Source organism: Penicillium oxalicum, chromosome IV (assembly GCF_001723175.1).
Source record: "Penicillium oxalicum strain HP7-1 chromosome IV, whole genome shotgun sequence".
Taxonomy (NCBI): Eukaryota; Fungi; Ascomycota; class Eurotiomycetes; order Eurotiales; family Aspergillaceae; genus Penicillium; species Penicillium oxalicum.
This window is the reverse complement of record NC_064653.1, coordinates 2,827,688-2,848,240: the sequence shown is the minus strand read 5'-3', so window position 1 is coordinate 2,848,240 and position 20,553 is coordinate 2,827,688. Positions and strand designations below refer to the sequence as shown.

The 20,553-nt window shown below is 51.3% G+C and overlaps 6 protein-coding genes across 6 annotated transcripts; 5 read left to right on the top strand and 1 right to left on the bottom strand.

Moving 5' to 3' along the window:
- Positions 1 to 2,347: 2,347 nt before the first annotated feature.
- On the top strand, positions 2,348 to 4,312 carry POX_d05771 (uncharacterized protein; the record flags this gene model as incomplete). Its single annotated transcript, XM_050114608.1, has 1 exon — positions 2,348 to 4,312. One exon carries the CDS (start codon positions 2,348 to 2,350, stop codon positions 4,310 to 4,312), a length of 1,965 nt encoding a protein of 654 aa, XP_049969559.1.
- A 4,459-nt stretch (positions 4,313 to 8,771) lies between these two features.
- On the top strand, positions 8,772 to 10,988 carry POX_d05769 (uncharacterized protein; the record flags this gene model as incomplete). The annotated part of the gene is made up of 1 exon (XM_050114607.1): positions 8,772 to 10,988. The coding sequence occupies one exon, from the start codon at positions 8,772 to 8,774 to the stop codon at positions 10,986 to 10,988; it is 2,217 nt and encodes a 738-aa protein (XP_049969558.1).
- Positions 10,989 to 11,104: 116 nt separating this feature from the next.
- Positions 11,105 to 11,203, top strand: POX_d05768 (uncharacterized protein; the record flags this gene model as incomplete). The annotated part of the gene is made up of 1 exon (XM_050114606.1): positions 11,105 to 11,203. One exon carries the CDS (start codon positions 11,105 to 11,107, stop codon positions 11,201 to 11,203), a length of 99 nt encoding a protein of 32 aa, XP_049969557.1.
- A 1,036-nt stretch (positions 11,204 to 12,239) lies between these two features.
- POX_d05767 (uncharacterized protein) lies at positions 12,240 to 13,785 on the top strand (the record flags this gene model as incomplete). Its single annotated transcript, XM_050114605.1, has 2 exons — positions 12,240 to 12,763; positions 12,912 to 13,785. 2 exons carry the CDS (start codon positions 12,240 to 12,242, stop codon positions 13,783 to 13,785), a joined length of 1,398 nt encoding a protein of 465 aa, XP_049969556.1.
- Positions 13,786 to 15,411: 1,626 nt separating this feature from the next.
- Positions 15,412 to 16,321, top strand: POX_d05766 (uncharacterized protein; the record flags this gene model as incomplete). Its single annotated transcript, XM_050114604.1, has 3 exons — positions 15,412 to 15,503; positions 15,696 to 15,794; positions 15,916 to 16,321. 3 exons carry the CDS (start codon positions 15,412 to 15,414, stop codon positions 16,319 to 16,321), a joined length of 597 nt encoding a protein of 198 aa, XP_049969555.1.
- Positions 16,322 to 18,068: 1,747 nt separating this feature from the next.
- On the bottom strand, positions 18,069 to 20,069 carry POX_d05765 (uncharacterized protein; the record flags this gene model as incomplete). The annotated part of the gene is made up of 4 exons (XM_050114603.1): positions 18,069 to 18,505; positions 18,565 to 19,139; positions 19,276 to 19,747; positions 20,063 to 20,069. 4 exons carry the CDS (start codon positions 20,067 to 20,069, stop codon positions 18,069 to 18,071), a joined length of 1,491 nt encoding a protein of 496 aa, XP_049969554.1.
- Between the last annotated feature and the right edge of the window lie 484 nt (positions 20,070 to 20,553).

Below are 20,553 nucleotides of genomic sequence, written 5' to 3'. Positions count from 1 at the left end.
CCATGTGTGTTTTAACTGACCATTCCCTTGGGACGGTGGACTGGGGAGGCACAGTCTACAGCACGTGATGCATGGAGATGGGGACAAGATGTAGATTGAGGACCTCTACTAGATAGCCTGTGTGACTGACAGAGAATATCTACATATCGATAGTCAAAAACATAGATAGTAGGTAGGTCCCAGTTTCCCAAATAGAAAACAATCACCCGTAGTAGCCCTTTGACATTTCCCACTGGTTAACCTCCATAATTTTGACTTTGTCCTTGTCAGCGCCGAGGCAACGATTCATACGCACCGCGATATCCGAGCAACGCTGTCCATTCCATTCCCGGGCGTCAAAGATATCCTGCTAGCGTGATGAAACAACAAAAGAATTGCCATTGAACATGATCCCGCTATTGTTCAGTTTGATATCCTCGCCTATGTGATGTACACTCGACCCAACGCCTCTACTTCCTCCAGACTAGGAAAAAACTCAAAGGTCTCCACGATATTATTTCAAATCTTAAACCTGAAGAGAGAGAAAAAAATAGTCTGCAATGAATCCTTGCCTCGTTCACATTTATACAAGTATCGCCGCAAGATCTCCTTTTTGTTTTTTGCCGAAAGATGAAACTAACTCGGTGAGATTGATCGAGATTCTCACTTGTTCAGTATGGTCGGCTAGTCTTTGGACCTATAGGTACTTTGGTATGTAAGGATCTGCCCTTGCGTCGGAGAGATCCAACCGTTGTGGATGGTTTTGTTTATCCTGGTCTCCATGTAGACGGGGTGATGCTTTCTAGGTATAAGGAGTCGGTTATATTATGAGTGAAGGCATTCTTTTCTACGTTTTCGTAATTCAATCTGAAAACCCTCCTCAAGTTCCTCTTCGAGTCTTCAATTCCCTACCACCACTCCCCCCGGCAGATAGCAGGTGGCTATGTAACAAGGCCCGTTCAATCACAGCCCAGGCCATCAAGCATGACGTCCATGTCCGCCAATTTGATAGAGATCACTGGATTGTGCAAAGTCGGCGGTCATAAGTCGTAGCTCTTCCCTGGACTCTCACGCTTTTGGTAGGGTTTGGTAGGGGAATCGGCATTCGACTCCTCTACAAGCACTATCTACACGGACGGGCTGATCCTACCAGACAAAATCCGGATGTTGGAGAAAATTCTGATAATAAAAAAAGTATGAGAAAGATCTTCGCTTATTAACAGGTCGAGACAGAGATGATCTGGAGTAGGGGTTGGTATACTATCCAAATCATGGCAAGTCCAATCTTCTAGTTTGATCTCTGGAGAAATGACATGTAGACCTGCGAGCGGTATCGAGTAATCATGTTTAAATTTTCAGTCATCCAATAGACGAGGTGAAACTTCTTTTTAGAGCTGCGGAGATATGGTGGAATATCTTTGGTGGTTGGGTTCTCAACGCTTATCATTTGTGATATAATTGCAGCTCACTGCGTGGAGAGCTTCTGCGTCGACTTGACCACAGCATCGTAGATAATTAGCCCGCGTGATGGGGAATTTGTAAAAGTTGCATACTGCTCTCTGGACTATTGGAAAACGTAAAACCAACAACAAAGACCTTTTTTGCACCAAGCGCTGATTCTTTTCCTACCACTTTTACGCTTCTTTGGAAGATGACGAAATCCTATCCACCTCGATTTTGGCCGATAACTCGAACCCCGCACGGAATCCTGGATTGGCCTGCATAAAGACATTCAACTGACGCCGATCACTACTCAAAAAGGAATCTCTGCTATGAAATCCTCCGATGCGATGCCCGGGAGCGTAGAACAAAAAGTCTCGGTGGGTTTATTCGCGAATCATCAACGATGGGTGAAGATGAACTTCTTCCGAGTCTCATGGTGGGTGGAATTTAGTAATCGTCCTCCCAGTTGATCCAAGACCTAATGCAATCGACAAGACGCAGTTCTTTTGATCTACTCCCTCTCTCGATGAAGACCTTTTACGATTCGCCTGCTGGACTGGCTGATAATTTCTACAGCAGCCCCCCCTTCTCCGCCTCAGAAAGGCCTTTCAGGGCTGGTGGAAGAAAAGGACGATCTTTACTGTTTTTTTTTCCCGCCAGAAGTGCGCTACGCTAACGCCTGCAGGTGTCGTTCTTACCTAAAGCGGGGGAGAAAGGTCAAGAGGGAGGAAGGTCGCCATCATTGAACGTTACCCTCGATGATCATCCTCCGGACCACAGAGAACTTCATGCTGCCGAGAAATATAAGACTCTCCATGTGTTCGTCGTGAAACAAAGGGGCAAAAAATCCAAAAGCAACCCGAGGGGCATCGATTGCACTGCATGAACTATCCCCCTCAACGACAGTCTATCCATTCCCGTCACCATGCTCTTCCAACTACGACGGGCATTCCCCTTACCAGTCCTGGTCCTTATTTTGCTCGTCGTTGCTTCAGCAAAGGCTGCACCTGCACCCACGAGTCGGGCCAGTAATCCGCTCCAACTATCACCCACCCCGCAACAGTTGTCTTTTCAAGGCCCGGCAATTACTCTTTCACAGCGAGACGTGACCATCGTTATTGGCAATACAACTGATCTTGGTGCGCTTGATGTAATCAAGACTGTTGTGGCATCGGTCGGGGGAAATACCGTTATTTCACCCACATCGACAGGCAAGGGTACGCAGATCGTTATTGGAACTCAAGCTGAAAATCATCTCGCGGTCGATATTGCCAAGGTCTTTACCGGAAAATCTGCAGATGGTCTGCTTCCCGATGGTTATGTCCTTGCAACCGGCACCTATCACGGCCAGCCTAGTGTCGTGCTCAATGGCGTCGACCAGCGTGGCACTTACTACGCGGCACAGACACTTCGTCAGCTCGTTCGAGACCACGAGATTCCCGGAGTTCACGTCCGCGACTGGCCGCTCATGTCGATTGGTGGCTCGATCGAGGGCTTCTACGGTGAGCCCTGGTCCCACCAGGCTCGTCTTGATCAGCTTGTGTTCTATGGCAAGCACAAAATGAACACGTACATTTATACTCCCAAGGATGACCCCTTGCTCCGTGCCAAATGGCGCTCTCTCTATACCGGCGATGCCTTGTCCCAGCTCCAGGAGCTTGTCGAAACGGCGAATGCCAACCACGTCGATTTTACCTTTGCTCTTTCTCCAGGCTTGGATTTATGCTACTCTTCCGACGCCGACTTCAAGACAACTATTGAGAAATTTGACCAAGTTCGTAAGCTCGGCGTGAGAAGTTTTTATATTGCCTTTGACGACATACCTACCGTCTTCCACTGCGACTCGGATAAGCAAAAGTGGGTTGATTCGGGTAACTGGCACTGGCTTGCCGACGCTCAGGCCTACTATCTGAATCGAATTCAGGAAGAATACCTTGTGCCGAACGGTCTGAACGACCTGGAAATTGTTCCGACAAACTACGCCGGCAGTGCGCCAGACCCGTACAAGGGGGAGCTCGGCACCATGCTCAACAAGAACATCAGCATTCAGTGGACTGGCGAGGGGGTTTTTAGTGATCAAATCAACGACACAAGCGTTCAGCGAGCGGATACAACCTATGTGACTGACAAGCTATTTTTGTGGGACAATTTCCCCGTGAATGATGGGAAACGAGATCGCTTGTTTCTCAATCCACTCACTGGCCGGGCCCCGGGTCTCTACAAATACCTTCTTGGCTTCACTTCCAATCCGATGGAGCAAGCATACGCCTCGATGCCGGCACTTGCCAACTACGGTGACTACATGTGGAATGGGCCCACGTACAATGCACAAGACTCCATGGCCATGGTTCTCTGGGAACTCTCGGGGGCTGATAAGAAGGTGCACGACGCTCTGCTCGCCTTTGTTGATCTCAACCAAGATTGGCCCTACCGTTCGCCAGAAGTTCACGCGCCTCAGCTGAGCCAAGACGTGGCAGCATTCTGGGCGGGCCGGACAAAAAAATCGACCACCACCCCTGGCGGAGACAACGGGCGTGCCACGCTGAGCAGTCGTCTGGCCTTACTGGCGACCCTTCCCGACGTGCTTCCTCGCATGGCGATGAAGGGATTTGCGGACGATGTAGCACCGTGGACGACGGTTGCGATGCAGTGGGCCAAAGCTTGCCAACACTTGATTTCTATGCTCGATGCACTGGATCGAGGGGATCAAGCCCAGGCCACTACCGAGTTTCATGCTGCAGAAGCATGGATGATGAAAACCAAGGCTGCAACAGTCAATGATCGGAATGACCAGGGCGAGGAGCTTCCCAAGTCAATCATTCCAATCACGGGGGATGGTGTCTTTGATCAGTTCTGGGCCAACGCAACTGCCGTCTACAAGGGTCAGTAGGGAAGGGTTTCGGGGGGGGGGATTTTTGTCCGGTAATCTGGATCGAGAAAGCTGGAGAGCGAATCGCTTTCTAGAAAAAGAAAGTAAAAAAGAAGAAGAAAAAGCCATGACTCAGGCGGGTTAGCACTGTGGAATTGCCACAGCGAGACTCCGTGACACGGGGATTGACCATAAACCGCAGTTTTATTGATAGAGTATATCATGTTAGTTTCTTCCGCAATGCACTCTGTTCTTTTCGCTTTGGTTTTCAAGGCCCTGTCTGAAGAAATCACGGTCCATTGGTTATTGGGCAATGACCTTATTGCGATCAAGGCTTTGGCTGAACCTTGGAGCAAGGCTCGAGGGAGTCGGTCCGAAATTACCAAAATTAGTATCTGTCAGAGTATAAAGAAACACGCATGCCAAGCTCACTTGTTGCTATAGAGGTTGAGCTCATCGGTCCTAGGTATCCCATGTTTTCCAGTGGGCCAGGAGCTCGTACCTGTCCCGACCTGGGCCGATCCAATCTGAGACTTTCCGTGATGATCAAAGCTGCAATAATGTGCCCAGTGCCCACAAAGGATGAATCGAGGTCGTAGTGAGTAGTTTGAACATTGATGCCAGGCGCGATACATGACCAGAACAGGTAGATCCATATAATCTGAATTGCGCCAAAGTTCCAGTACTTGGCATACTCTGTGTGGTATTTTGTATGATAATAATACAGTAGGATATATGTGTGTGTATCATCGGGTGTTCGTATCTGCACCGACTGGACGGCGAAATATTTCCATGTGATCATATTAGAAGGGTGGGTAAGGGGATTAGGAGTACGGGCGTCAATTTGAGGATTAGTCATGCCCATCCGGATTGCCTGAGTATAAATTTACAGTAGTGTCTTGAGTTGACACTGTTCCAAAAAAAAAAGGAGGGGTTCTATCCTTTACACTGCCTATGTGGCACCACTGCTAGGTTCACTGTCTACCTGGTGGTCTGTCTGAAGACGAGTTCCAGATTGGGAGGTTTCGACTTTGGAGATATGAATACGAGGGATTGTGAAACCGGCTGAATCAGACATTCTACCTATTTCTCGCAAGAAGATTCATGGGACTGTAGATATGGGCTATATTTTATATCTCTGTATTGTAGGTACGAGTCCATCCATGATAGAGAGTTAGGCAACCGTGGTACTGTGCCTATCCGACGGGAGACGCATGGGCGTGGATCGACAACCAAACTCTTCCGAGACGGACGAGGGCATTGATGGATGGTCCTCCATGTTTCTGAGTGGATAGGGTAGCTGGAAGCATCTGGTGTATAGTGGCTGTATTCTTTGATTCAAAATGTATGATGTATGCACATACCAGCAGCATGGTGATAATAGATTTGCCTGCCTGAAGCGTATGTATATCCTGGAGTAGGACTGATACTATCAGTGTATACCTATGACAGTGCAGTTTAGAGAGTGATCCTTTTGAAAAAAAGCCTAGCTAGGTAGATAAAGGTAGACCCGGACAATCGTTCCTCATTCTGTTTCCTAGGAGAATCTTTCACTTCTAAGCCAGATAGGACTGTGTTTTTCTTCTCGGGACTAGGGTGATATAGAGAGAAGCTAGACTATCATACACTTTCTATAACAGAAGTAGATGGATTGATCAGGCATGGCTTGCCTTGTGAGCTGGGTTATATCTACTACAGATATTGCACCTCAGATATGGTCTGATTGGACCAGGTATACATTCATACTTTTCATCCAACTGAATCAAAGCAGATTTGCCAAGGTGGGATACAAACAAAAGGCCCAGGCCGGTACCCAAGGGACTTCTGCCGAGAAGCGTGATTCCTTGGCAAAAAGACCTGTAGGCAACTCCAGAAAAAGGCTCGGGAACCGACGGTTGAAATGTGGACTGTGATCCAACACACCAAGTTGAACAATCCTGGCGGGCAAGACAGCATGATTGGGTCAGACTGAGTGCCCCCCGACCGGGGTGATGGACTGGGACAGACCCCCTGGTCGGTGGATTGGAGACGAGTGGACACTTAAGGATGGGGGGGATTTTGAACCATACTTTGGTACTTTAGAGTACTAGCTGTTCTATGGGTGTTAGTATAGAAGTCCATTGTACTGTGACTCGTCCTCTTGTGCTCTATTCTCACAAGGGGGCAGCCAGTCAGGGCTTGTTCTTCGTTTCTTTTGTTGTGTGAGTGGAGTCCGTCTGTGCGTGAGTGGCTTGGACCAGCGGGGATACATCGCCGGAACATGGATAGGGGAGCCGCACGCATCCGGTTTTGCGCACGGCCGATGGATGTGGATGTGTGCGAGAGTGGGTGAGCGAGATGTATACTCTGGATGAGATCAAGATTTATGATGCATCACTTTTTTTGGGCTTGGTGATAGAGGCATGATCCTTCTGTGTGTGTGTGTGTGTATGATTTTCTCTTCAAAGGGCTCTGATTCCAGTGCATATAGTGCCGATGTAGATATCATTCGATTTGAAGGTCCTTTGGACAACGCCTAGGGTCATTTGACTGTGTGTCCGATGGAAGAGGCCTAGGTAGTCGCATCTCCATCGGAGATCATCTTATCACCCATCTTGGTACTTTTGAAGGTTTACCTGGCAAGCTCAGGAAGGTTCTCGGCAGCAAATGCATGACGTGTCTACGCAGTTGACTGAGCTTCGCTTGTTTCCCCATGTCCAGCAGAGGTACCTGATAGCGGAGACGACATGTACCTACTCCTGACGAGGGTACATCTCATCCCGACCGTTAGCAGAGAGTCGGCTCCTCATCCTTTTTCTCTATCCTATCTTATCTTGGTGTATCCTCCGTGTGGTCTCGAGTGTCTCTTGAGATCAACCCTTTTCTGATTCCCCCCCCCCCCCCCTCCAGTTTCACCCTCCGTTCGAGGCCTGTTTGAGAATCACATCATGGACTCCACTGTAAAGTGGACTGGCATGTGTGCGCCCCGGAGCCTCTGCCGGGCTTGACTGGACAACTCACTTTGCATCGTATCCCCTTTTACTCCATCGGCTCCAGTGATCCTCACCGTTGGTCATCATTGGTCTCTGGCCAGGATGGCCTGGCGTTTGCCCCAAAAGTGAGCACCACTGCTCAGGTGCTTGCTTGTTGCGCTTGGCTGCTGTTGGGGGTCCCCTCGACTCCCCCTTTTTCTCCCTTTCTGCCCTGGCTGGGTGCGGATCGCGATGGACTCTCTGGGAGGGAACTGGAGTTGTGGATTGTCTACTCCCTTGCACTGCTCTGTTTTCACTCTATAGAATGATCTCACCCCAGTGATGTTCCTCAGTTGTAGGAGACTCATAGCCTTTTATACTTAGACTCCTACTAGGGGGATAACTTCCAGCTACTTTTGTGTAGCCGATTCATTGGCTCTGATTCTTCGTATCTATCGGGGTCACTAGAACATAAAGTATTCCAGGAACCACCTCTTCTTCCCTCGTAGTTCTCTCTTGTCTCGGTAGACAGGTACACTGGGCGGTGATGCGGATGAGTGCACTGCCCTTGTCTCCCATTCCAGCCAAACAGCGAGGGGAATAAATTATTGGACTGATCGACCAGGCTGGAATCATCATCACTACGGAGTCTGGACTATTCCCTCTGCAACATGTTGTGATTCTTCTTGTTCTGCTCCATCTACTTTTCTTTTTTTCCTCTCCTTTCTACCCAAACGGCTCACATTCTACTCGTCGTTTTTTTTTATCGCCCTTTTGCCCCCCCCCCCATCTGACCCATCTTCCCTTCCATCTCCTTCGGTCTTCCATTTTTTTTTTCTTTCCTTCTCCCTTCTTCCACCTCTTGGCCCATTCCCGTGCCTTCACCTCTCCTCTCTCACCCTCTTCCTCTTCGTCTGCTCCACCGTTCTTCGTCACCATCTCCACCTCTCCTGGTGCTCTCTCCATCCCATTGTTTTTCTTTTTTCGCCACCCTCTTCCGTAATCCTCCCCACCGAGTGTTTCCCCCCGTCTCCACCCCAGTTCAGAGGTGGTCCAAGTTGACACGGTCGCGCGATAATTCTCTCGACGTCGACGTCCGCTCCTTCTGTTGTTCCCCCTTCCCTTTCCACCCAACTCACGAATACCTTCACTCCCACACTACACTACCGTCAACCCACATCGACCACCCCCCATATTGTAATTTTATCTCCCTCCTTCTCCTTTTCCGTCATCAAGTTTTCAAAGAGAAGAGAAAAAAACAAAAAGAAAGAGTCTTCTCTTTTTTTTTTCTCTCAAACCAATTAAAAATACCCGACCTCAAAACCCAACCCAACCCAACCCAACCTCACCAGTGGTGTGCACTCCCGTCGCCAATCACGTCAAAACAAACATCCTTACCTCATCCCAAAGTGTCCGACCGGCCACTCTCTCGCGCATGGACCGATCCATCCGTGGTTGCCCATCCTAATTCGACTTTTCCGTTCAGCCTAATCCAGCCCAACTCGGCCTGCCTGTCTCCTTCGCATGGCATGTTTCGCCTCTTGCCCTGGCCTTCTCCCATCGGAGGCAACAAGGTGTTGCCCGAGGACGTCACCATGCTGGCTCCCGCTGGCTGCCCTCCCTCCCTCAACATGAACTTGAACGTCAAGGTCAACCCACTGTCGCAGTCAATACCGCCCTTGCTCAAGCGCAAACGCTCCGAGTCCGCCGTCACCGAGGCGCCTCCAGCGACCAAGCTTCGCACAGATCAGTCTCCAGCGACCACGACCACGAGTACGACGGTAGCCTCCTCCACGACGACACCGTCCCCGTCGATCGTCGCCATCAAGTCGGAGCAAGACCTTCCCGTCACTCCCTTCTCCGAACCCGCCTCGGCCTCAGCATCAGTATCAGCCCCGGCGACGATCACGCGCGACCCAGTCCCGGAACCGGCCAAGACCCCGTCCGCAAAGGTGCGCCCGGATGTGAATCGTGTGCGCGACACCATCACGGCCCAGCTGAGCCTCGAGGTCCTCCTCAAGCACAATGAGCTGCGCCTGATTGACCAAGAGATTGCCAAGTGTCAAGTCGCCTTGGAACAGCTGCGACGCTGCGCTGAGATCCCCTACCCGGGATCAGCAGTCTCTGGAATATCGGCCGATGTGAGCGCCGGCACGGGTGCGTCGGTGCTGCAGCCTGGAAATGGACCAGCACCGATCTCGCCCGCGCCCTGGGGGGTGACGGAAGGCCCTTACTCCCGCCACTATGCGCGATGGCTGCTTCCAGACCCGCGATTTGACGGTGGCGAGATGGAGTCCGCCCCCGGGACGATGCGACACGGCAGCTTCGCGGTGCCCGAGGGTCGCTCGACGCGTGGGAACCCCATGGACTTTAGCTCGCTGGCGGGCAAGACCCGACCCTCGCGGGGGATGCCACAAACGAAGTTCCAATCATTGTCCGCCGGCTATCCGGCCCCCAAGGAGAAACCGGGGCCGATGCTCATTCGACGCAAATCCGATCAGGTGCTGGTCAAACTGGTGTGCCTGGATTGTCGTCGGGATAACTTTTCGAGTACTCAGGGCTTCATCAATCACTGTCGTATTGCTCACAACCGGAACTTTGCCAGCCACGATGCGGCAGCCATGGCCTCTGGCGAACCCGTCGAGGTCGATGCGGCAGGCAACATTCTGGGTACCGCGGCCACGCCGGCCGCTACCTCTCCCGCTGTGGCTGCGGCCCCGTCACGCAATGAGTCCCTTTCGGGGAATAGTCAGACTTCTGGCCTGGTTCACCCGTTGATTCGGTCGACGCAGCTGCCGACTCTCTCCCTCGAGTTGGCGGTCGCTCCTCAGACGCCCCGGGCCAGCGAGTCCCCGTCCGTCGTCGCGCCACCAACCGCGGCGGTGCAGCCCAAGTCGGAGCCTCGCCGTCAGTGCCAACGGGCCAAGGTGGAGCACAACCCATCCTTCCTGGCCTCGCCCGCGACTCCTCACTTGTCCGCTCTCATGCGTGACCGTGGCCTTGGCCTGGACCTGAACAAGTTGGTGGAAGAGGCCAAGACGCCGGTCGACCTCAGCAGCCTTTTCGATGACGACTCGGACCAGGAATCGGCCAGTCAGCCCAACGGGCAGCGCCGGCCTTCCTCCCGTGATGGCGTGTCCACGGCCCGGCAGCCCATGCGAATGCCGACCGCGGCGGCCACCGCGAGCCTGCAACGATCGGACAGTCGCAAAGGCTTGGATCGCGATGAACACCCCGATTCCGTGGCCGTCACTCCCACTCGTCCGTCCTATCAACAGTCCTTCCTCGACTTTGCTTCCCTCCCCAGTGGACCTCATCCGTCGCTGGTGCACAGTGCACGGGACAGGGATAGCCTCGACCACTCGGCCAATCTCAGCCCCAACACCCTTGAGTCCAACCAGGCGCCCAGTCTCGTGAGTGACGACGACGACGATTACGAGGCCGCATCGGACTCGGACAGTCCGAGCTCCTCCGAGGCCGACGAGGAAGAGCAAGAGTTCCGCCACATTCAAGTTGAGGATGATGAGCGCGCCGGTGCTCCCTCCACGACGGCTGCTCCTGAGCCCAAGTCTGATCCGACCCTCACGCACCCTCGCTCTCCAGCGACGGCTCCCATCTCCAAGCCACCCAAGCAGAATCGGGGGAAGAAATTCTCCGTTGGAGCGGGAGTCGCCGACCCCAAGGCCGATGGCACGCAGAATCCGAAGGAGACTCCGTCCAAGCCCGCCCACGGACCGAGTCTGTGATCATTTCTGCGATGAGGCTGTGTGATGCCAGGCATCCTGCCTCCTCGTCTCCCTTTCCTCCCCATCCCTCCTTCCCTCTCCCCATTTTCTGGCCAAGTGTACGCGATCATTGAAACATGACCCTTGCGTCCGCTCAGCCGCGTCGACTTTATTTCACCTCCCCAAATATCCTTTTATTTTTTCCAACCCCCCCACTGAATTTTTCTTTAATTTGATTCCGCGGCGGCCATCAGTCGGGCGTGACCCCCATCTTGATGATGGAAGAGTCTCGACTGGCGACGCGCGCATGCGTGTGAAACGGATGATGACCTCTTTATGTTGGAGTCTTTTGTTCTCCACTGATGACGAATTCTTGTGTACTCTTGTTATTGTTACCCTTCTCTCCTCTACTCCTTTTTTGTCTCTCTCCCCCCCCCTCCCCCTCTGATCTTTCTCTTCTTTTCCGCTTCTTCATTCCTCAGACATCTTTTTCTTCTTCAGCGCCCCGAACGGCGGAAGGGTAGTGCTTTCTGGCCAGCATGGAGTCTGGTATTGTTCTCTCTATTGTTCGCTTCGGTCGGGATTCTTTGTAAATAGGCGTCTGTGCTCTTGTGCTGCTCTCCCATGGCTGCCGGCAGACCTCCCCAAAATGTGCGAGTGGAAAATAGAGTTATGAAGACTTGATTATCAACGTTGATGATTTTGAGTGCTGGTGTCGGCCTTTGCGTAGTTGAGCCAGAATGGACGACTAGATCCGATTTGGTTGTAGATTGTGGTTCTGTGGTACCGTGAATTTCTGATTGAGCTCGATTGACGCTGGACGAAGTAAAGCATCTTCTGCTTACTATTTTTGGGAAGAATCCCTGCCCTTTTCAGCAATTTGACCAAACTGCCGTCAGCTCCTCGGACTGAAGTTGCTTATCGCGATAACGTCCTCTGCGCGTGCTCGCCGCTCTCGACAATTCAAGGGTTGCCGAGGTCTGCTCATACATTTGGAGTCGAGAGTACAGCCTTGAGGTTCCGAAAAAAAAAAGAAGAAACCTCGCTCTCTGAATAAAGTGTTTACACGGAACATATCAAGTGGCGCTCTTTCTGTCGCGGTACTTGGCCAACATAATCCCCTCATCCTCGCATTCGTCCCGAGACGCCTCCAGAAAAAACAGGGGAAAGAAACGCAAACTTAGCCGTGTACTTCTTTTCGCCTGTACGCGCGCGCGAGTCTGCATTTACGTCTCCAGTATCTGATCGGTGAAATCGGTAATACACTCTGCCATGGCATCTTCCACATATGTGAATGAGAATCGATCTCACGACCAACAACAACAAGAACAGCAACAACAGGAAGATTTTGATGATGATGCTCAAGATCATGGCCCGACCACCACATTCACCCATACAACCTTTCACCCCGACCACATCACCCTTTCAACTTTTCGCCGACTCTTGGGATGCTATTCGCACACAGTGCAGCAAGTACATCGGAGCAAGGCCCTGGCGAAGGCCCAGACTGGATCCAGATCCAGGGCGAAATCGGCCGCGGGGTCGTCTTTGGGTCGAAAAGGTGGGAAGAGGGTCCGTGTGTGGGGTGCGCTTTTACCGGGTTTTGAGATTGAAGGGGGAGATGAGGAGATTCAGGAGCAGGTGGATGCGTTTTGGGCGTTGGATTGTTGGCGATATGTTGAGATGCCGGGGGTTGTTGCGAAATGGGTGCGTGAGGGTGGATTGGATGGGAAGAAGGAGGATGGAGAGAGTGTCTTTGGGAAGGACGAGTTGGTTCGGGGCATTGAGTGGAAGTTGTGAGTTGGTTGATATGTTGCTCTTCTTTTTTTTTTTCAGTTTTCAGTTTCTCTTTTCTCCCTGCAACCCCTTTTTACTTTGTAGGCCTTTTGATGAGGTCCAGTGTTCCAACAAGGGAAAAGGTACGATTCACTAACTATTCTCCAGAAAACATGGTGTCTATCGCCCCACGCTCATGGGCATGGTCAAATCCAATTCCGACCACGTCGTGAGAAAAGCCATCTCGACAGCTCTCACGGCTCTCCAGACCCTCCCGTCGACCAAAGATCCCCTCTCAGACCCAGACGAAGCATTCCCCAAGGACGGTCTCGATGCCTTTGGACCCGTCCGTGGCGTTGGTGTAGCTACCGCTTCTTTAATTCTGTCCATCTTGACTGGTCCCGTTCCCGGCAGTCAAAGTTATCCCAGTGGCATGCGAGAAGTCCCCTTTTTCAGCGACGATGTCTTTGTCTGGCTCTGTTTGGGGGATTTTCCTGAACCTGCAGGGAAAGAAGGGATAGAACAAGTCGAGGACGCTGACGATGATCGTCATCCGTCGACTACTTCATTACTGTCCGGCCTCCCCCGATTCAAACGACCGAACATCGAACTCAAGGCCAAGTATAACATGGCCGAGTATCGTCAACTATGGGAATCATGCTGGAGGTTGCATGGGCGATTGAATCGCGCAGGCAAGGCAGAAGGGTCTTCTGCTGGGGAGATGATGAGGCAGGGGATTTCTCATCTGGATATTGAGAGAGTGGCGTTTGTGGTGCGCAATATTTCTGTTTCGGGATTCTTTGGGGAGAAGCAGGTCGGTCCAGGTTCGAGTGGTGATGGTGTTCTTTCAGGAGATGAATCTCAGGGACAGCGACAAAGACAGGGAAGGGTGGAAGATGGTGAGACGAGGAGAGAAGTCCGGGACTTGCACACGGAGCAGATGAATGAAGGTGAGCAGAGGCTGACTCGGTCGAAGAGGGCTGTGACTGGGACTGAGACTGGGGATGGGAGGAGAAGCTCAAAGAGGGTGAAGAGCAGATGATGGATGATGTAGATCATGGGTTGTGTGATATGTATACATTTTCATCTTTTTTTTTTCTTTCTTGGTGGTTGGAACAGGATGTTCATGGACTCTGCTCAAGGTGTATAGTTATTTGGGGAGATTTGCGAGTAGGGGCTTGTTGTGCTGCCCATTGACACGAGGTCGATTGCATGTATTTGAGATCTTCAAGTATAGCCATGCAGGATGAATGTTTTGAAGGCAAATTTCCTGCTTGAGTGTTGGGTACTCCATTTCAAGTGAATACCTTCTGATCCTCCTGGGTCAAGAGTCAATGCCCAAAGGGATAGTTGGAAACACACTGATTGAATGAAACCACAATTCAAAACGTAGTTTGCAGGTACGAGAGATCATTTCAGCTCCCCAATATCTCCCATCTGCCTTCCTCGCCTCAACAACCAAATCTCAAACCATCAGAACTCGTCCCACTCGTGCAGCAAAAGACGCAGCCGAGTCCATTCAACATTCTCTTTCCACAGCAAGGGATCGAATCTCCATCTTTCTGTATTCAAGCTTCTCTGCAGACGGGAAAACCCCCCTTTCATATTCGATGGTTTCGATACTTTCTGCCATATTCATATTCCAGTCCAAGTCCCTGCAGCCAAAGTACCCAGAATGAGTTATTGCGGCCACTCGAGCCGTTGACAATAGACTCACCCATCTTGGAGCAATCGGAATCCGATCAAGGGATGAAGGCAAAAAAAAACATAGAGTATGGGTATCCATCTACACTTTTCGTCCACCTGGTGAAATTGAGGCGTGAGGAATGTGACCCAGCCACCCTCAGACTCGCGGAAGAATGTCTGGAAATTTCCACCTCCAGATTGACAGCTCCCACGATTGGATCTAAATATTGTCGGCACCTTAGGCGAGAGAGGCCTATTGGCCCGTTTTCGTTAGGCAAAGAGTACTGAGGCATTCCGTCTCTTCTCTCTGTAACAGATGAGAAGATAAGAAAAGAAAAAAAAGGCTCCCTTTCTATACCCCCCGGATTCTTCCGTCCGGGGTCGCGCGCTGCGGGTAGTCAAAACGGCCACCAGCCACGGGGAATCATCGATCGTCCCATTTACTTACTCGGATGAGGATTGCGATTGAGAGAGATCCAGGAACCACGTCTGCACTCGGCGAATGATTCTCAATTTCTTCTCGGCGCTCGCTTCAAGTGTCTTGCCATCTCGGGCTGGAGTGGGTAAGTCTTCATTCTTAGTAAATACTCATCTCTTTCCTTTTTTCCCCATTCGGTGATTGACCCCCAGCATGTCGCCAAACTGCCAAAACTTCTTCCATCTCGGCCGGATAGAGTCGAGAAACATGCCGCGAACAAAAGTCAACCCGTTCGATGCCGAGTGGAGAAGAATAGAAGGAATGTTCCAACCATGCTGGAAAATGAGAGGATTTGTCTGGAGTCAATCATAGAGGGGGAAAAATCTCTATATTATGAAGGCTGTCCGGGCTATCAGTAGTTGCTTCATTATCAACAGTGTCTCTACTTACTTTATCAATCCCATCTCTTCCATCTTTCGCAGACTATACTCTCTTGCATACGCCATTTCTCTATCTCGCTTGAATACCCTCTAATCTTACCCGGTTTATATTCAATCATTCAAAATGCGTCTCGCGACAGCTGGATTCCCTCTTTTCATCGCCGCCACGGCTACTCTTGTCGCTGGGCAGAGCACGAAGAAATGTGCCGCGCAAAAGTCAGTACCTATCCCCCGTCAGATGGAAGACATTTCTTCCTTCCTACTATCTACGATACATCTCGTGTGTGATCAACCCATGAGCAAAGTGGAGAGATGGTCAATTAAACCTATAATCCCTCTTCTCAAAAGAGAGAGAGAGAGAAATCATCCATACGAAACTACCATGCTAACCCCAATCAATTCACTCAGTGTCGTCGATCGATGTGTCATGGACATGCAATTCCAACTCGAAAGCTGCGCAACATATGATTTCGAATGTCAATGCATTCACAGCACCAACGTGGTCGAGTAAGTTCTTTTTTTTTTTTCTCTCACCTCTTCCCATTGACCTCTGAATCCCTTCTTCCTAAGACTCTTCTCCCTAAATCCCATATACACCGTCGACCTCGTCTGACAACTCCCCAAACAGCTGCTACAACAATTGTCCCGACCTCGTCGAAGGCGTCAGTGCCCAAACAGTCCGCCAACAAGCCTGTGCCAACGCCAAAGCCTACGCCACCACCACCACCCTCGCCGCCGCCCCCAGCATGACCGCTGACTCGCAAGACTCAGCTTATGCCAGTGCCTCTGTCTCCCCCACAAGTGGTCCCCACAGTTCCCTGGCCACGGGGACTCCAAGCGGTCTTGAGGAGAACAACGCCGACAGCGACAGCAGCGACGACGTTTCCGGTTCCAGTCCCACCAAGTCATTGACGGGTCTGCAGGAGGATACTACCAGCAGTGCGACACCGACGTCGGGTGCTGCTGTGCATGCTGCCAAGGGGGCGGGAGCGTGGGTGGCATTCTTGGGGTTGGCGTTTGGGGTGCTGTTTTGAAGAGAAATTTTCCCTCTTTTTTAAAAGGACTTCGTATCCTGACTGTGATTATTGGGGGATGGGGGTGTGGTTTTCAGAGATCACGATGTGGTTGACAAGGTGCTGCTCCATTTGGGAGGGTGCTGTTAATATGCATAGCATTGTGTTGTCTTTGTTGTTTTCTTTTTGACCTGGTTTTGATTTGGGTTGGTTGTTTTTCCCCTTTGGTGCGTGTGTGTGTGTGTGTTGCGAGGCATAGCGTTCGTACTTGCGGGATTCTTTACTTTTGAAGATGAGGGTTTAGTTGGATACATCAACTATGAAATTTTAATTTGCATAAGAAAACTAACATTTTTTGCTTTGATGCTGTATAATTTGAAATCGGGTGTCTCGAGTGTGTTCAAGCAATTGAAAGTAGGACTTGACATTCAATGCATGTGTTCCAACCTACAGCAAAATGGAGCTATGTTAAGAGGAATGTCGACTCAAATTATCTTTCTTGTCTCGGGGGCATCCCTTATGTTCAATTAGTTGACAATGTATATCTATCAAGTCTACAAATGGGGTACTACTACCAATACACACAAAGGTCATCCTTAGTACCATATACCCCCTCAATATGTATTCAGCGGACATATTGAAATCTAGACATCATTATCCATATCTGATCAAGTCCGTATATCCTGCTCTTGCCAGTGCAGATACAATCTCGAATGGACACATATTCCATCAAGCGTATCGTTAAAACATATCCCTAATACTCGCAAGACATAGTTTGCACCCAAGACTCGATATTCTTGCAGCAATATGGCCCAAAAGGTTTTGCTTTTGTATCATAATATCCCCGTATTCCATATTCGAGGCGATTTACATGGCAATATCACTTGAGTGTCACGTCTTGGGTATCTCGCAGGGAGAATTTGATCATAAGGTTTGATAACAACAATAAAACGGGGTAAACTACTGATTTGCATGGACATTTTCCCCGCAGCATGGATCATATATTTATATCCGTAGTATACTAGTTCTCGAGGAAGTGTATTTGGAAAAAGATGAAAGAAACAAAGAGGAAAAAAAAACACGCCGCATTCGCACGGGATACTAGTTATAGAAGAACAGTATCTTTCATCTTTTTTTTCTGTCGGCTACTGTGATTTTCATGTCAATGGAAAGGGGCCCTTGGCATCCGTTGATCTCGAGAGAGATCAATATATTGATACGCGGAGGTGTCGATCGACAACCTTACATATTAGCAGGAAAAAGGGTAGGTAAGTGCTTATCTCAATCTGGATGTGACTTGTAATGGCGAACCAGGTCAGTCTTTCATCAAAACCTAATGCGTTTATACGTCCGAGGTCCCTGGCTCGAGCCACATGCCTCTGATTTTGAACTGGCCGGATGGCAAGTGTACTTGGAGGTGATATACTGGCCCAGGCTGTGTAGATTTGCGTCCTGGGGTTATGCAGATTTTCTTCTGTGATCAATACGCGGAGCTGAACCAAAAAGATTCCATAGGATACGGCATGAGCAACCGGACTCTATTGCTGGGGAGGGGGACGTGTTTAGTAGATGCCAGGCCAGAACAGCAGTGTCGTTCTACGTAGAATGAAGAGATTTGACATTTGTCGACTTGTTTTTAAAAATCCAAATGAAAGGGGAAAAGGAAAAGAGAGAAAAAAAGGGTCTGCCGGCATGTTTTTAAATCTATCTCAACTGGCTTTGATCGATTCTGCAAGTCCTCGTATTTACATTTCATCCTAGGTGCAATTCACAGTCCCTTGGCCTGCTTGGCCTCAGCTAGAGCCTCCTTCAACGCCTTCAGAGCCTTGTCAATGTCCTGGCGCTCGGGATCCATCACGCTGACGCCCATGTGACCGAATCGGATATACTTGGTGGCAATCTCCTTGTGGAGACCGGCGGCGAAGATGACTCCGCGCTTCAGCAGACCGGGCAGCACATCGGGTGGGGTCAGCCCGTCCGGCAGATACATGGCCGTCATGCCGTGCGCCTGACATTCGCGCCGGGACGCCACCTGAGACAGACCGATCTCGGCCACGGCGGCCTTGACCTTATCGGAAGCGGCGGTATGCACCGCAAAGCGCTCTGACATGGGGCGGGCGGTGATCTGGCTCAGGGTTGTGTGCAGAGCATGCACCAGCTGCGTGGGAGGGTGGCAAAGTAAGAGGGCTTGCACGCCTCGTAATTCTGCATAATGGGCAGCCAGTTGGCGATCGAGGCGTAGTAGGAGCCCGGAGGAGTCTGACGGGATTGGGCGCTCTGGATGGCGCGTCCGGAGCAGTAGACGATGCTCAGACCGGGGGGACATCCGATGGCCTTTTGCGATGCGGTGATCACGGCATCGAGGTCCCATTCATCAAAGGCAATCTCTTCCGAGCCTACACTGCACACGCCATCGACGATGACGAGCGTGTCGGGGCTCACCCGACGGACAATCTCGGCGACCCGTTTGATGTCATTCAGGACACCGGTCGAAGTGTCGACGTGCGTGACAGTCACCAACTTGTAGAACTTTTCTTTCAGCGCCGCCTCGACATCCTCAAAGGACGGACGGTCGCCGATGGGAGCACGAAGGTGGGTCACCTCGGCGCCGTACGTCGTCAAACAGGCCCCGAAGGAGTCGCCAAAGTAGCCGGTGTTGAGGACGAGAGCGTTCTCGCCGCGCTCGATCAGGTTGGCTGCGACCAAGTCCCATCCGAGGGTGCCGGAACCGGAGATCAAGAAGGGTTGAGCGGCGGGGTTGGTGGACTGGAACAGCTTGCGCAGAAGAGTCAAGGTCTCGCCAAAAACCTTGACAAAGCCGGGAGCGACATGACTCTCACTGTTCACGCAGGTGCGAATCCCCGGACCGAGCCGTTAGCCATTGGACTTTCGTGATGGACTGGACAGACAACGAAAAAAGAAAAGAGGTCGACGGGAGGGGGAAGGAGGAAAGTTCAGCCTGGGTAATAACTCACGCATAGTGGGACATGGACTGTAGAACGGCATCATCAAATTCAATGGGGCCCGGGATGAGCAGCGTGTTGTGAGGGGGTTGAGACGACATGGTGGGGGATTGGGGAACAGAAGGTGGGTGAATGGACCGGTCGATCGGTTTATATTCCACGTCGTCGGGTGCCAGTGAGTGTCTCTCGGTCGAGAAGGGGGTGTTGAGTTCGGGCAACGGGAGACGCTGATCCAGGTGTCTGGAGATCAGGCTCAGGCGCTGCGTGGGGGAGGTGGTGGGCGCCAGCGTTTCCGAAAAGCGGCGGAGGGGCTGCCGCGGGGTAGCTTCGGTGGTTGGCTTTTGGGGGGGATGGGCTTCACCTGCACGTCGAAGGTATCGTGCTGACTTGGGAGTCCCAACTTGCCGAGGGAAAAGAAAAACGGTCGCCGAGAACGCAGTTCGGGGCTCGCCGCCGAAGGAGGAGAAGGACGCGAGGCGATTGGCTGCAAAGGAGGTATACAGTGGAGTCCCGAAATTGGGTCAGAGGGCGAACGGGCGAGAGAGGGAGAGTGTAGAGTCACCAAGGTAAAGGACGGTTCCGGTAGAAGAAGGAAGAGATATGACACTTGAAGTGTGATGTGTCGTGGATATATCCGTGATCTATTTATTGGTTTGATTCAGGCGCCCACCATTGTACGTCGCGTTTCGCGATGAAGGTCGGTCAATGGATCCCCCTCACGGAAAGAGTTGGACGGCCGGACCCTCCCGCAAACTGGACCATTGGAGAACCATCGGAGGGGACATAAACTACCCATGACCGACCATTGACTGGTCTAGTCACAGGGGCATTCTTGAGACTGAGTATGGGTCAGGGGAGAGAGAGTACGCGGTAGAGCCTATTCCCGGAGCAGAACTCGGTGAAGGGGAAACGCCTGAATGTCGGATCTGGGGTAGCTCCAGCGGGTCCAGCCTGAAGACGGGAGGCAATGCGCCCTGCTGCAGGGATGGCCTGACTGCAAGCAGGAATGCTTCAAGATCGACGGATGATGCTCTACACACAGAGCGTCTGAAAAAGAACGCACAAAGACAGAATGGAGCCAGAGTTGCGTAGACTGTCAGTGTTACCGATGGCGAGAGGAAACCGAGGAGATCTGGTGAAGAAACGCTCTTGCACACCACGGCAGAGAGGGACCCAGCAGATTTGGAATACCAGGCAGATACTTCTGAAGCGTCACTGATTACTCGTTTTGAGGCCCGTTTCGACCAGACTCATCATACACGGCGTCACAGACAGTATGAGAGGTGGACC